The sequence below is a fragment of the Cotesia typhae genome, unplaced genomic scaffold (genome assembly GCF_013202065.1).
Source record: "Cotesia typhae breed Kobodo isofemale line unplaced genomic scaffold, CoteBio_Ctyphae scaffold_91, whole genome shotgun sequence".
Lineage (NCBI taxonomy): Eukaryota > Metazoa > Arthropoda > Insecta > Hymenoptera > Braconidae > Cotesia > Cotesia typhae.
In genome coordinates this window covers 601,620-616,754 of record NW_027423781.1, presented here as the reverse complement: position 1 = coordinate 616,754, position 15,135 = coordinate 601,620, and the positions used below count along the sequence as shown (strand labels likewise).

Here is a 15,135-nt window from a genome sequence, read left to right as displayed (position 1 = left end):
ATCATATAATCATGGTCATTATTATTATTATTTTTATTATTGTATTTAATTAATAACATTAAAAAAAAAAATAATAAATGACTTTTTTATAAATTTTATAAACTGCCATATTTTATTTTCAATTATTTTGTTTACTTTTGTTTAATAAAACTGCAGAAAATTTGAGGTTAGTTAAACATATTTAAAAAATTAATTTGTACTTGTGAATTATCAGCTGTTGAGGTCAATTACCGTGCAAATAGTTTTAATTAATTAAAATACACGGTAATATATAATGATAAACATATGTTCACTGATAATATATATAAATATATTGCGCAGTACGTATTTGAGTAGGTAAATTTTAAAACTGATCGACAATAACAAGTAACAGTTGTTACTGACATGCGACGATAGATATACACACGGTTTCACTATTTCAAGGCCGGTTTGTAAAAATAGTTTGTTTGTTTATTTTATTTAGTCAATAATTTTTAGCCACTTTTTTAAAATAATTTATTAATTAACTAATGAAGAAATTAATCCATTTTTCTTTTAAGTTTTTTTAATAATAATGATAATAACAATAATAATAATTAATTGTAATTTTTACTCCAAATACATTAACTTGGTTTAATGTTCAGGTACATTTTATATTAAATTATTATATTGTTTTTATTCAGAGAAAAATTATAAAATGTTTTTATAGGTGGCGTATTTTGTTTTTTTTTTTCCCGCTAATTTAAAATTAAGCACTAGCGTCATCTGGCAGGATTTATAAAAACACTGTGGCAAAAGGAATTATTAGCGGGAAATTTAAAAAAGTATAAGTAAAAGTATAATTGTGATCTTTATTAATTTTTACATGTGAAATTTTTTTAATTTGATTTTTTTTTATAATAATTTAATTGCTATACAATTTTAAAAAACTTTTAATATCTGTCATTAAAATATATATTTTTTAATCTTATTATTAAATTGTTCAAAAAATTACAAATTAAAATTTTTCCCGCCAAATTTTTAATTTACCCGGACGCACAATGCCGCTCTCTACCGCCAAATTCTAAATTATAAAATTGCATACTCTTCCTATAGTAAATAATCCACACACTCTTATATTCTCAACACAGCGTCACATTTACAAACATATACACGACAAATAAAACCGGAAAGAGACGTCATCAATGCCAACTGCCACCAAATGATTTCTTGAACGTCAGCTCGTCCATGCTCAGGCCCAGAGCGAGTCTCCGTGACTTTTTCTCAAGTAAAAGTTTAGCAACAATAAATATCTATTGTAATTAAAACTCACCACCAAATTAAACAATTATTTATTTAAAGTTTCTGGTGAGCCACGTCAACACTAACAATAACAAAAAAAAAATCTTCAATAATAATCACCAGAGACTAATTATTATTTTTTTTTCATAACAAGCTGTGACGTTATTTAATCAACAATTAATTATCATTATTAAACAAAAAAAATTCAACATACGTAAACACTTTGATGATATTTATCAATTGGTAAGTAATTTTTATTTTTTATTTTCTACTTGCTTTTTTTTTTTTATTTTTTATTTTTAAACTTCACATTTTTTTTTTACATACAATGTACAATAAATGTATTTATGTAGACTTTGGCACATACTTTTTTTTGGTAATTAAAATTTAATTTATAAACTGCGCGTTGAGTAAAATTAAATTAAAATTACCAGCTGTTATTTTTAAAAAAATAATTAATTTTTTTTAACCTGCGCAAAAAATTTTTTTAAACGCTCAAGGTTGAAAAAATTTATTTTCGCATCTTTGATTTCAATAGATAACGATATATGTGCTTATAAATACATAAATGAATGTGTAAGTAAGTGTAATTGGTACTTGTGTACATTATTATAATAGGTACTGATTTTTATTGCAGAGTCATTTTTGAATCGACGGAGAGTAAATAAATATCCAAGTTCTGAAAAACTCGAGGATTGATTTGGACAATTTATATTAATATATTTCTATTGATATTATTAAATATGTTCATTATCGATTGGTTTACTGGAGTACTTGGCTATTTAGGTGAGTTTTTAATTTTTTTTTTTTTTTTTTTTTTGGAGCAAAGTTAAGATTAAAAAAAAAAATAAATAAATAAAAAAATAAAACTGCATTTAATTACAAATTCAAAAACAATTATTATAAGAGTTGTTATATACTTTTACAATTTTTATGAATAACAATTTGGAATTTTATAGTAATTAAATTATTGAAAAAAAAAAATTAATTAAAAAGTATCAAATAATAAAATAATAAATTAAATAAATAACTCTATTGTTCTAATTGTTCTATGATTCAGTAATACAATCTCGACATAAATTATTCAACAATAATTTTCTTTGTACATATTCACCTATATTTAGACACAAACATGATAGTGGATTATTCATTTAATACTGAGTAATGGAGTATAAAATAATTCTTTGTTAATTTAGCTCAATAAAATTACAGTTTTTACCAAATATTTAAAAATTATATTTTCTATTATTTAATATCAAAGATAATTTTATTCAGGTAAAAAAAAAATTTTTTCTAAGATAAGTTTAGACTTAGTGTCTCATTTAAAAAAAAAGATAAGGAAAATTTTCGATGAGAATTCCCTACAAAATAGTATTTTTAAATCAAATATTGATAAAAAGTTTTGTTATAGTGATAAGATACTTCTTTAATTAGAGTTCTTAATGATATATTTTTTTTTTTTTTTGTTACAGGCCTATGGAAAAAAGTCGGTAAATTATTATTCCTTGGCTTAGATAATGCTGGTAAAACAACATTATTACATATGCTCAAAGATGATCGCTTAGCACAACATGTGCCTACATTACATCCAAGTAAATTATTAATTATTTATTATTATAAATTTTACTAACACTTACCTTATTATTATTAACTAAATAAATTTTTTTTTTTTAAAAATAGCATCAGAAGAATTATCAATCGGTAGTATAAGATTCACGACATTCGATCTCGGAGGTCATACACAAGCAAGACGTGTATGGAAAGATTACTTCCCAGCAGTAGACGCTATTGTGTTTCTAGTTGACGCTAGTGATCGTACGCGACTTCCAGAATCACGCACTGAGCTTGATACTCTTCTTACTGATGAACAACTGAGCACCTGTCCTGTTCTCGTACTCGGGAACAAAATTGACAAGCCTGGTGCTGCGTCTGAGGATGAGTTGAGAGCTTTCTTCAATTTATATGGTCAAACGACCGGCAAGGTAATATTTTTATTTAGTCAATTTTTTTTTTAATTTTGATTTTAATTATTTAAAAATTTAATTATTTATTTAATAATTTGTAATAAATTAATTTTAATTTTAATGAATTTTAATTATAAAAAAAAACTTAATTTTTTTTTTAATTAAAATTTTGAATTGAATTAATTTTAATTATTAATTAAATTTAAATTGGCATTTTAAATAATTTTAATTAATAATTAAGAAGTCAATTGTTAATAAAATTAAATGAAAGAAAAATTAATTTAATGAATTGATTAATTAAAAATTAATAAAAAAAAATTTTTTTTTTCAGGGAAAAATTGCCCGAAGTGAAATTCCCGGTCGCCCATTAGAATTATTTATGTGCTCTGTTTTAAAGAGACAAGGCTACGGCGAGGGCTTCCGTTGGCTCGCCCAGTACATCGACTGAACGCACTTAACTATTAATAATAAAAATTATTAATACCACCAATTCGATGCTGCAACCTAAACAGTTAAAATACCATCAAAAATAAATTAAACAAAACCGAAAAAAAAAAAAAAAAAAAAAAAAATAATTTAATTTAATTTAATTTTTCATCGCATCTAATCTGATTATAATCACTAAACTTTAATTCGTCTTCTTATTTTTTACTTTTTAAACGAAAAAAAAAAAAAAACTTAGACTATATAAATAAAACTCGACATCATATATTTTGAAAGATGCTAATTCTTTTTTTAATTATTGTTATTTTAAAAAAAATGAAGAATTATAAATAGAACAGTGTAACGCGATGATAAAATACATTTTGATAAAATGACTAATTATTTCAATTTGATTCCTACTGGCAACTCTGCAGTCACTGTGTGACTGCCGTAATTTGTGAGATAAAAAAATTAAAATTTTGCTTTATTAAATAATGAATATTGTTCAATTGCACTGTACTTTATAAATTAATTTCGCATCTAAATTTTTTTTATTTAAATAAAAATATTAATAAAATAATTTATCGAAGTTTCAGCTCATCTTTCGGAGCAAGAGCTTCAAATTTGCTCTTAACATATTTGTCAGAGACCTCGGCGAGATTCTGAGGGTTCCACTTGGGATTGAGATCCTTGTCGACCAAGAGAGCGCGAACTCCCTCGTAAAAGTCACTTGACCGATCGCAAGCCCTCCAGACGAGCCTGAACTCCATTTTTAGGCACTCTTCGAGGGTGAGATTTTTTCCGCGGTCGAGAGCTTCTTTAGTGATCTTCAGAGAAGACGGTGACATCTTGTACAGGTTCTCCAGGACTATTTTCGACCACTCCGAGCTGTCTGCTTTGAGGTTGTCGATTATACCCTCGACAGTGTCTGCGGAGAAACAATGGTCTATCCGCGGCAGAAACTCGTCCAGACTGAACTCAGTTTCCTCTGAAGACTCGAAACTTTCCAGCACCTTGTCGATGTCTTCTGCGTCTGACTCCAGGAGGACTTGTTCCAAGTCCTCCAGTTTTGATAATGGCACATAGTGAGTTGCTATTCCAGCGTGTTTTATGTCTTCACCTGGAATTATTATTTATTTAGGGATCAACTTATATTTTTATAAATATCAAAAATTGACAAAATACAATATAATTGATTAATTATTGACATTTTTAAAGATATAAGCTCATCCCGGTGTTACACTCATCAAGAGCTTTCATTTGAGTACCCACATGCATTTTTATATATTTTTCATATATATATATATATATATATATATATATATATATATATATATATATATATATATATATATATATATATATATATATATGATATATATAAATATATAAAATATATGAAAAATTGATGTGGGTATTCAAATTAAAGGTTTCGGTGAGTGTAACATCGGGATGAGCTTATAATTTTAAAAATGTCAATAATTAATCAATTATATTGTATTTTGTCACCATATGATATTTTTAAAGATATAAGCTCATCCTGACGTTACACTCATCAAGAGCTTTTATTTGAGTACCCACATGCATTTTTTATATATTTTTTATCTATATATTATTATATTACCTTTAAGACGCTGCCCCGTGAGTCCGAGGTATAAACCGAGTTTCCCCTTTAAGCGTGGGAGGAAATAAGTACCACCGACATCAGGGAACAATCCAATAGCTGTTTCTGGCATCGCAAAAACTGTCGATTCGGTTGCGATCCGATATTTTCCATGCACTGATAGTCCTACACCACCGCCCATCGTTATTCCGTTCATTATCGCGACATACGGCTTTTCATATGTTCCAATCAGATGATTCAAACTATAAATTTATTTTTAAATTAAAATTTTTATTCAATAAAATTTTTCTAAAAAATTCTGACCTGTACTCAGCACGAAAAAAATCATGTCCAGCTTTGTGGCCTTCTGGCTCATTAAGAGCGACTGTTAAATACTTGACATCGCCTCCAGCACAGAAAGCCTTGCCTTCAGCACCCTTGATGATCACCAGACTCTTGTGGGCCTCCCATTTCTTCAATTTGGGATTAATTTTTTTTACCATCGACAAATTCAGCGCATTTAGCTGCTTAGGACGATTTAGGACTATCAGACCTTTGCCGTTGAGCTTAACCAAAAAATTTATCAAATATTAATTAATACAATCTAATAAAATATTAATTTAATAATAAATGCAAATATTAATACCTCTTTGAACAAAACATCATCATTTATCATTGAAGTACAGTATTTCTTCTTAATTATCTTCGACCCTTTAAAAAAAAATTATTTTGTTAATTTTAATATGTATAATAAATCTTAATTATATAATAAATAAATAAATTAATATTAATTTAAGACATACCATAATTATTTGGCAACAATGAAGCTTTTTTACCAGCATGTTTCATTGTTTGGATAAACAATGTTCCTATGTGAGGAAAAATTAATTTTTGAAGCTAAAAAAAAATAAAATAATTAATTTATAAAAAATAAAATATATAAATATATTAAACCATAATTATTTACCATTTTGTCTTAATAATTTTTAACAAGTATCAAAAATATAAAACTGTATAAAAAATCAGTAACAAAAGTAACAAAAAAATTAACAGCCTTGAATTAATAAATTTGTATATGTCACATTAAATACATTCTCAATAAATACAAAAAAATAAAAAAACACTTCACATGTTAGCAATAAGTGATTATATAAATTAGATACATATATATTTAAGTGGTTATCTTATTAGAGTTATTACAAAATCTAAAACATTTTTTTTAATTCACACTCCATTTCACATTTTTTTGTAAAAAAAAAAAAAAAAAAAAAAAAAATTTTTTTAATATAAAGTATAAAGCAGTGACGTATCTGCGTCACGCGAATATAAGACGTTAAAATGAGCTTGTGTTGGGTATTGATTTAAATATTGTTATTATTATTTTGTGTGTATGTAATGCACCATGTGTTCGAACGCTCGCAATTTTGAATTTTATATTTTTACTGTTAATAATTATGGTTTATTTGATTTATTAATTTTTATTTTAGCTTTACTTACTTTAGTACTGTTGGAATTTATTTTATATACATATATATAAATATAAATATATATGTATATATGTAATATATATATATATATATATATATATATATATATATATATATATATATATATATATATATATATATATATATATATATATATATATATATATATATATATATATATATATATATATATATATATATATATATATAATATATATAAATATATATATATATATATATATATATATATATATATATATATATATAGTATTGGAGTATAGAAAGAGAAAGAGAAAATAGAGAGGAAAATAAAATATATCTACATATATAGAAATGTATTTATACATATATATATATATATATATATATATATATATATATATATATATATATATATATATATATATATATATATATATATATATATATATATATATATATATATATATATATATTTTATATATGTATATATATGTACATATATACTGAAGGTATATGACTGAAAATAAAAGCAACTAAAAATATTTTACCTCTACTATTAGATAAATGAATTTTTTTTTTAAGAAAAAAAAATTTTTTTTTTCCTAATTTAAAAAAAAAAACAATTTAATAAATTTAAAAGAAATTGTTTTTTTTTATTGATAAAGTAATTTTTTTATATTAAAATTTAGTTTGATTTTTGGGTCTTACGTGATAAAAAAATCCAAATTTGAGTGGTCCATATTGCCCCACTTTTTAAAAATATCTGCTAAATTATTGAAATTTTTAAAGATTTAAGCTCATCCTGACATTAGGCACATCGAAACTTTTTATTTGATTACCCACATGCATTTTTGATATATTTTTCATATATATATATATATATATATATATATATATATATATATATATATATATATATATATATATATATATATATATATATAATATATATAAAATATAAGAAAAATTGATGTGGGTACTCAAATGAAAGGTCTCGATGAGTGTAACATCGGGATGAGCTTACATCTTGAAAAATATCATTAGTTGACAAGATACAATGTAATTTCTTAATTATTTACTTGAAAAAAGTAAAACTTTTTTTAAGATAAAATAAATAGCAAAAAATTGAAGATAAATAAAATTAAAAAAAGAAATTGTGAAGAATAAAAAATTGCCCGTCAATAATTTTTTCATTGAGGAAAAATAATATTAATGGTTTTTTTTTTTTTTTTTTTTTTTTTCTTAACCTAATCAATAATATTAAACACCTGAAAAGTTCCTGAAAGATTTACATAAATGACGCAGAGTTTGTGACCTCTAACAGTCTCGAATACACACCGTAATCTTTAGTACTTTTATTTGTAAGAATAAAAATGTTCTTGAGTGTATTGCGGTGGCGAATTTAAATAAGAAGGACGTCCAAAGTACGGATAACATAGCCAGTAAAAAAATTACAAAGATAATTTTTTTTGTGACTAAATTATTAATTCAGTAAGTTCTAGTGGATCCACCAATTACTAGCAATAAATAACGATACAGCCCAATAATATCAACGTAGAGTTGAGTTGTAGCGAAGATAACTTCGTCTGGAGATATTTGAATTTTTCTTCCGCCCATTATCGTCTGGACGTCAAAGTACAGATACTTAAAAAAATAAATTTAATTTATTAAATATTATTTAAATAAATTTTTGAATTATTTATTAATAATAATTACCAGAGAAAAAATTAAAGCACCAATAGCGCCGAAAATTGTGATAGCCACCGAAATTTTGGTGTACATTAACGTTACGGTTATTATAATTATCGACATTAATCCAACAACGCCTGCAATACTCAGGAGCCCAGTCCACATTGTAAAGTCGAACTATAATAGTAATTATTATAAAAAAACTATCTATGGGTAAAAAAAAAAAACTTACTTTACAACAAATAGCTGCAAGTGCGACCAAAAGTGCTACCGCAGCAGTTAAACTGACCGCTATCAAAACCAACTCCACTTGAAAACGTATTGATATGTATGCAGCCAAGTGCGACTCTGCTAGTGTCTAAAAAAAGTTCAATCCACTAGATATTAATTATTATTTTTATTTTTTAAATTTTAAGAGAGTGATAATTAACTAAAAGCAGCAATAATATTATGCCCCAGCCGGATTGTCTTCTGCCGCAGTCTGTTATCGATATACTGCAATACGAGCACAGGAATACCGTCCTATAAAAAAAAACAATTTTATATTTTTATTTATTAAAAATAATTTTTAAAAATAATTAAAGCTCTAAAAATTAAAAAAAAATTTTTTTTTAAACAAACAAAAAATAAAATTAATACTTACATTGCTATGACCCATAAATACCAGTACCGATTTATAAACTCGCGAGCTGGAGGGCTGAAATAAAATAAAAATCATAAAAAATTAAATAACTTACTAAACCCTGAATAAAAAAAAAAATTAAAAATGTATTGGATTGACTAAAAAAACTCTTTTTTTTTTTTTTTTTTTTTAATTAGAAAATTATAGGTTATACTTACTAAAACATAAAGAAAGATATATATAGCGCAGTGAATAAAAATTGTAGGAACAAAATAAAAAAAACTTTTGTTATAAAATTCCTTCTTAATTTAGAATTTTTAAATTCCGCAAAGTAATCTTCGTCTGTTTGAGTTCCACCCAAGTTCCTCCTTTGCTGCGCTAACCAAAACCGGTAAATTTCTTGGTTTTGACGCTCGCGCTCTATCACCATACTGTTGGTGACTGTGATTGTGTAAGGACCCTGTTGATTGAATTGATATTTTATTTTTAATAAAAAAAATCGGGGATTAATAAATAAATAAATAAATTTACACTTTGAATGTTCTGGCCTCTAACCAAGTGCGGCAGTAATGGCGGACCGCCAGCAGCCACGGGAATGTGAGCGGTAGATGAATCCGGTAATACATTGTTTTGGTCGAGAGATAATGTTGACGCGGGTATGTTTTGAAGATTACTTGAAAAGTATGACGGCTGTTGCATAGTAAGTAGTAATTATTATTTATTTGTTATTTCAAACTGACAGGATATTTTTTAAATTTTAGGTTAGCGTTGAACAACTCGCGCGCATGCGCGATGCTTTTAAGGCGCGTTTATATGATCATGGAAAAATTGTAAATTAAATGCTGGAACACTGACGTCACTTGGAACAAAAATTGTGATTGTTTTTAAATAAAAACTAGTTTAATATATATTTATAATTTTATAATAAATAAATTATGTTAATAAAAATTGAACTAAATTTTAAAAAGTTCAATCAATTTTTTAAAGAAGAAGAAATAAAATAAAATTTTTATCAACATTTGTGCGCAATAAATTATTGTAATGTAAATGATTTGAAAATAAACAAAGCGGTTTTGTAATGTTTCTGCGAAATTAATTAATTATTAATTAGTTATCTATAGAATTAGAGAAAAAACCTCGAAGTAAACTCCGATAGATTAAAATGAGTAAGAGAGAGAGAGAGAGAGAGAGAGAGAGATGTCTTTGAATAAATTATCTTGTGATTCAGCTTTAATTGGATATAAATTAATCTTCTTCTACCGGTACATCGCAGTTGCATTACTGATAAATTAACAGAATGTTGTATTTAAGTTTTATTTTATTAATTTGTCTTGTTTCAGCTGAAGTTCGTAAGTAATTTTTAAAATTGATAAAATTTATAAATACATAAGTTGAAAATACATAATTGTATTTTAGCATCATATATACCAGTATGTGGTCGAAGAAATCCAAATTTGAACGAATGTATAAAAAACAGCGTGGAAAAATTGCGTCCGAAACTTCGCGAAGGAATTCCTGAGCTTGATGTTCCGCCAATTGATCCTCTAATTTTAAATGAAAGGCTTGTAGTTGCGGATACTCCTGACTTCAAATCTGGAGCAACAAATATAAAACTTTACGATGCGGGAAGTTTTGAAATAAGGAGCTTGACTGTTGACTTTGAAAATAAAAAAGTTGACATCAATCTTTTCTTCAGAAGAATGAGGTCAACAGGCGACTACGATGTAAAAGCTAAAATTATTGTTCCAGTTGAAGCGACTGGGCCCGTTGAAAACGACGCTAGTAAGTGTGAATTTTATAAAAAACAGTGATCAATTTTAAAACAGTAAAAATTAACCAGAATGATTGTTTTTCTGTCAACAGGTAACATCGAATCAAACTCCACGGTGATGTACAAATTAGTGAAAACCAAAAAAGGTCAACAGGTCTTCTTCACCAGTGCTATCACTAAGCTTAAAATAGGAGACTACAAGACCAAGTTTGTTGGAAACTCCGAAACAACTACTGCATTATCCGATGCAATTAATTCGGTAGTAAATGGGAACAAAGCAGAAATAATTGCTGCTATTACTCCGCATATTGAAAGAGCAATGTCCAGAAAACAACTTGAAATAGCTAATCAAATTTGTAAATACTTTACTTTCGAGGAATTATTTCCCGATCGAGAATGAACTATAATGTGAAAAACTGTTTAAAAAAATTCGAAAAAAATTTTTTTTTTGCTTCGCATTATGAGTCATGTAAAATGAAAAATCAAAATTAAATTTCTTCAATAATTTTTTATAATGTCTCTCAATATTTATACAACTTTGTCATTGTTATCATTATTATCGTAAATTTTTCTATAATCTAACAAACGAGTGTCTTTAATAGCAGCCAGGTAATAAGTATACAAATTATCGTAAAACTTAAAATATTCAAAATTATCTCTCAATTCTTGATTATCGTGTAAATTGCTATATTGTTCTCCAATAGTCACGAAAATACCATCTTTAACTTCTTCTATCAACTTGTCTTCATCGTAAATGAAATAGGTGTAGATACGGGGCAAAGATAGACTGATAATAGTATCAGAGGTTTTGTACGTCCAAGGAAGCTTGGGACTCAATGGTGGAATCATTTTGCTAATAACTTCGTGACAAATCGAACGTTTGATTTCTGCGTTATCTTCGAAATTTGCGAGCGATATGTAAGTCGCAAAGAATCGCGTGATACTTTTGGATACTTCGGTCCAATGAAATTGTTCCGGCTGATTGTTAAAATCAAAATCGGTTATCAATTTTTCGTGCAATTTCTTCACTAATTCCGTCACGTATTCGCTTGCTCCATCATTTTTATGACGCGAGCAATATTGGAGGATTGTAACTGCGTTGTCGCACAACGACTGGATTTCTCTGTTATCAACTTCTTCTTTACTCCAGTTTTTAAACTTTTCCAGGAACTCGGGAGTTTTTATTTCGTTCTCAATTGACGGTGGCAATTCTTCAATGTTTCCTTGGAGTGCAAACTCGATTTTTCGGATGATAATGTTCCGGATTAAAATATTTACTGATGAGTGCATTTTATTTTTTTAATTTACTTAATGTTCTAATAAATAGTAAACTTTTTTATAAATTTTTTATTTTAGTTTAAAGAACCAATTATTTGTGAAAATTCATCCTTTTAATTAATGTTTAATTTTTTTTTTTTAATTTCAGTCTTCCCAATATTCGTCAAAATTCTTTATTTTATTCAAAATTGACCTATTAATTAATAATTTAAATTAATTCTATTCAAAATTTTAATTTGAATAAATTAAATTGAAACATTAACTTCCCGCTAAGAAAATTAAAAATTTTCAAAGTGATAATGTAGAAATTTAATCTATTGAACGCTGGATATAATATATTTGACTTCTGATGATAATTGTTTTTACTGTCAATAACTGTCTTTTCACTACAGAGATTTATTTTACCGGGAACGATAATTCTTAAAAATATTTTTTTATTATTATTATCTTTATTCTTCGATTTCATTCTTTAAATTCTCATCTAATTACGCAAAAAATTTCTTACGTTAAATTTTTAACAAATACTTAAAAAAATTGTATTCAAAATGTTTTAAATTTTATTTACAAATTTTACTTTTGAATTATTAAACAAAATTTCCATAAATTATATTTTTTCCAAATCAAAAAAACTTTTTTTTCTACAGTAAAAATTATAATTAGGGTATACCACGAAGAAAATTTACATTTCTTCATTTAAAATATGAAATTCAAAATTAATTTCTTCTCAAAACAATTTTCCTTTTTTTTTTTTTTTTTTTTAAATAAACATTTTATATCAATGCAGCAAAACTATTTATTTGATAATTCTTTCAAATTTAACATTGTTATTCCTTGCAAAATCCTGAGACACGGTTGTGCCTCATACTAATAGCCCGTTTAAAACATAATTAATGCGCACTATATTTTCAATAATGCGCATGCGTAATAAAAATCCTGAATTAAAGCGTTTTTTATTTTTATAAATTTTTTAGACCTTAATATGTCGTCCTGAATACTTACAGCTTAGTTTATTGTAATCAATAAAATGATATTGATGTATATTTATTTATTTATATATTTTTCTTATCTTCAGATTAGTTTAATTCAATGATTGTTGCATCAGAAAATAATAGTCTGTTTTAAATCTAAATTATTAATAATAATAGATTTTTTTTTCATGTAAATACGATAAAATATTCATATTAATTATCAATAAATAGTAGCGTAGATAAATAATTGATGAAAAAAAACACAAAAAAAAAAAAAGGAAAGATATGTACATTATTTATCTTGCTTCAATGTTGCGAAAAAGTTAATATCTCATTAAATACTAAAGTTTATTATTTATTTTATATAAAGTAAATTGAATAGTTGAAAGTAAACTATTTTAACACTTTGTAGTTTTTTTTTATTAATAAAAAAGTTTATCTTGGAGCATTTCTTATTTGATTTTTGAAAAATCGGAGTAAAACTAATAACTTCCCGCTTTTTTTTAATTTTAAATTTTTTTAGCGGGAAGTTCAAAAACATAATAAAAATTTTTGAATTATGGCGCTTATTTTAAAATCATCTTTTTGTTCAGAGGTATTTTTTATTTAAATAAAATATTTATTTATTTAAATAAACACAAAAAAAAAAAAGTGTTTAATAATATGAAATGGATTTTAAATAAAATTTATTCTTATCGATATGAAGCTAGTGATAATGGCTTCTAGGTAAAAGTAATTAATACACAACTGGTATTAGATTGTTTTTATGGGCATATAACACCCGGCTGTTATTTGCGTAATACCCCATCTGAATGTTGTCCCGGTGAAGAAGTTTGTCGCAAGTATTTAAAAATATAAATTATTCACAAAAAATTATCTTAATTGATTAGTAAAAATGTATTTGTTGTGATTTTAAAGCTGAAAGCCTGGAAGATAGAGCAACCTGTGATGTTAATGGCAAAGAATATAAAGACGGGGAGTACTTTGAGTTGGAATCAGATCCAGACAAATCTTGTATCTGTCAACCAGGATATACTGGTAATTTTTTAATAAATAATTAAATAATTATCAGCTACAGTTTTTAATTTGTTAATTTTACTATAAAGGAAAAAACGAACCGCCTTTTTGTATAAAATTAAAGTATATATGCAGTCTAGAAATGCGTCATATGCTTCAGATATTCATCGTCGTTGTGCTCCAGTTTATTATAGCAATCAATCACCTCAAACTTCTTGCAGCGTATTTTCTAGATGCCGTAAATATTAAATTATTAATAATTAATTTAATTTAGTTTGCATTTGAATAAATAAGAAATTTTTTTTTAGAAAATCCACGAGATGAAGTTATTAAAAGTAATGGAACTAGCACTCTCGATTCAGGTACATCGTTTGGGTTTTTAATTTAAGGGAGAAATGCGAGGACGGAAATTTTTTGGTTCATAATAAATAATATGAATTTTTATTTCAGATATGACTTGTATATTCGGTAATTTAACAATGAATGCCGGAGATGAGCTCAATCGATCTACTGACTACAGCTCTGTGTGTGTTAAATGTGTTTGTGAAGTCGGTCCAGTTCCTACTTGCCAGCGCTTGCCTGATGAAGAATGTGATATTATAGAGCATCCACCTTTTAATTTTGACGAAGAATAATTATTATTTATTTTTTAAATAATTAGATGATACTGAAGTCAGCAGGCATCTAAAAAAATTTTTTTTTATAACAAATCCATTAAAAATAAATAATTTAAAAAAATGCGGTAAAAAATAGAAAATAAATTTTGATAAATTTAAATTAAAAATAGTATTAAAAATTTTGATAAAAAAAAAATATAAATTAAAAAAATAAAATTCTGAAATTTTCAGGATATTTATAGAAAATGTCAAAATTTCATGTGAACAAAAGAAAAAATAAATTAAAAATGTTTATCATCAAAAAATTCGGAGTTTTTTCGGAAAATCTAAAAAATAACGATCAAAATAGGTTTGAATAATTTTTTCCAAAAAAGAAAATTTAATAAAAAAAATTTTGAAAAAAAAAAAACGTCCCATAATTTAAAATTTCTCTGTTAATATAACTCTTTCTTCA

At 25.5% G+C, this 15,135-nt stretch overlaps 6 protein-coding genes across 7 annotated transcripts; 3 read left to right on the top strand and 3 right to left on the bottom strand.

Moving 5' to 3' along the window:
- The first annotated feature begins 1,180 nt into the window (after positions 1-1,180).
- Sar1 (Secretion-associated Ras-related 1) lies at positions 1,181-4,192 on the top strand. Of its 2 annotated transcripts, XM_074258740.1 has the most exons (6): positions 1,181-1,326; positions 1,415-1,503; positions 1,898-2,046; positions 2,733-2,852; positions 2,941-3,242; positions 3,556-4,192. In XM_074258740.1, the coding sequence occupies exons 3-6, from the start codon at positions 2,004-2,006 to the stop codon at positions 3,670-3,672; spliced, it is 582 nt and encodes a 193-aa protein (XP_074114841.1). In that variant the 5' UTR covers positions 1,181-1,326; positions 1,415-1,503; positions 1,898-2,003; the 3' UTR covers positions 3,673-4,192. The 2 variants fall into 2 exon arrangements, with proteins under 2 accessions (XP_074114841.1, XP_074114840.1); XM_074258739.1 differs by having other exon boundaries at positions 1,201-1,503.
- Hibch (3-hydroxyisobutyryl-CoA hydrolase) lies at positions 4,110-6,482 on the bottom strand. The gene is made up of 6 exons (XM_074258737.1): positions 6,218-6,482; positions 6,054-6,147; positions 5,897-5,961; positions 5,575-5,816; positions 5,272-5,513; positions 4,110-4,767 (listed from the first exon to the last, which is right to left on the bottom strand). The coding sequence occupies exons 1-6, from the start codon at positions 6,218-6,220 to the stop codon at positions 4,229-4,231; spliced, it is 1,185 nt and encodes a 394-aa protein (XP_074114838.1). The 5' UTR covers positions 6,221-6,482; the 3' UTR covers positions 4,110-4,228.
- Positions 6,483-7,704: 1,222 nt separating this feature from the next.
- On the bottom strand, positions 7,705-9,730 carry LOC141537491 (protein lifeguard 3). Its single transcript, XM_074258503.1, has 7 exons — positions 9,562-9,730; positions 9,249-9,490; positions 9,052-9,105; positions 8,840-8,930; positions 8,641-8,766; positions 8,436-8,585; positions 7,705-8,363 (listed from the first exon to the last, which is right to left on the bottom strand). The coding sequence occupies exons 1-7, from the start codon at positions 9,727-9,729 to the stop codon at positions 8,208-8,210; spliced, it is 987 nt and encodes a 328-aa protein (XP_074114604.1). The 5' UTR covers position 9,730; the 3' UTR covers positions 7,705-8,207.
- Positions 9,731-10,298: 568 nt separating this feature from the next.
- On the top strand, positions 10,299-11,309 carry LOC141537529 (uncharacterized). The gene is made up of 3 exons (XM_074258563.1): positions 10,299-10,379; positions 10,447-10,812; positions 10,894-11,309. The coding sequence occupies exons 1-3, from the start codon at positions 10,328-10,330 to the stop codon at positions 11,199-11,201; spliced, it is 726 nt and encodes a 241-aa protein (XP_074114664.1). The 5' UTR covers positions 10,299-10,327; the 3' UTR covers positions 11,202-11,309.
- LOC141537528 (uncharacterized) lies at positions 11,279-12,118 on the bottom strand. Its single transcript, XM_074258562.1, has one exon. The coding sequence runs from the start codon at positions 12,089-12,091 to the stop codon at positions 11,330-11,332; it is 762 nt and encodes a 253-aa protein (XP_074114663.1). The 5' UTR covers positions 12,092-12,118; the 3' UTR covers positions 11,279-11,329.
- Positions 12,119-13,606: 1,488 nt separating this feature from the next.
- Positions 13,607-15,004, top strand: LOC141537656 (uncharacterized). The gene is given in 7 exon segments (XM_074258777.1): positions 13,607-13,642; positions 13,774-13,885; positions 13,966-14,085; positions 14,154-14,215; positions 14,218-14,302; positions 14,373-14,426; positions 14,515-15,004. Coding segments are annotated over 7 exon segments (654 nt in total). The 3' UTR covers positions 14,700-15,004.
- The last annotated feature ends 131 nt before the right edge of the window (positions 15,005-15,135 follow it).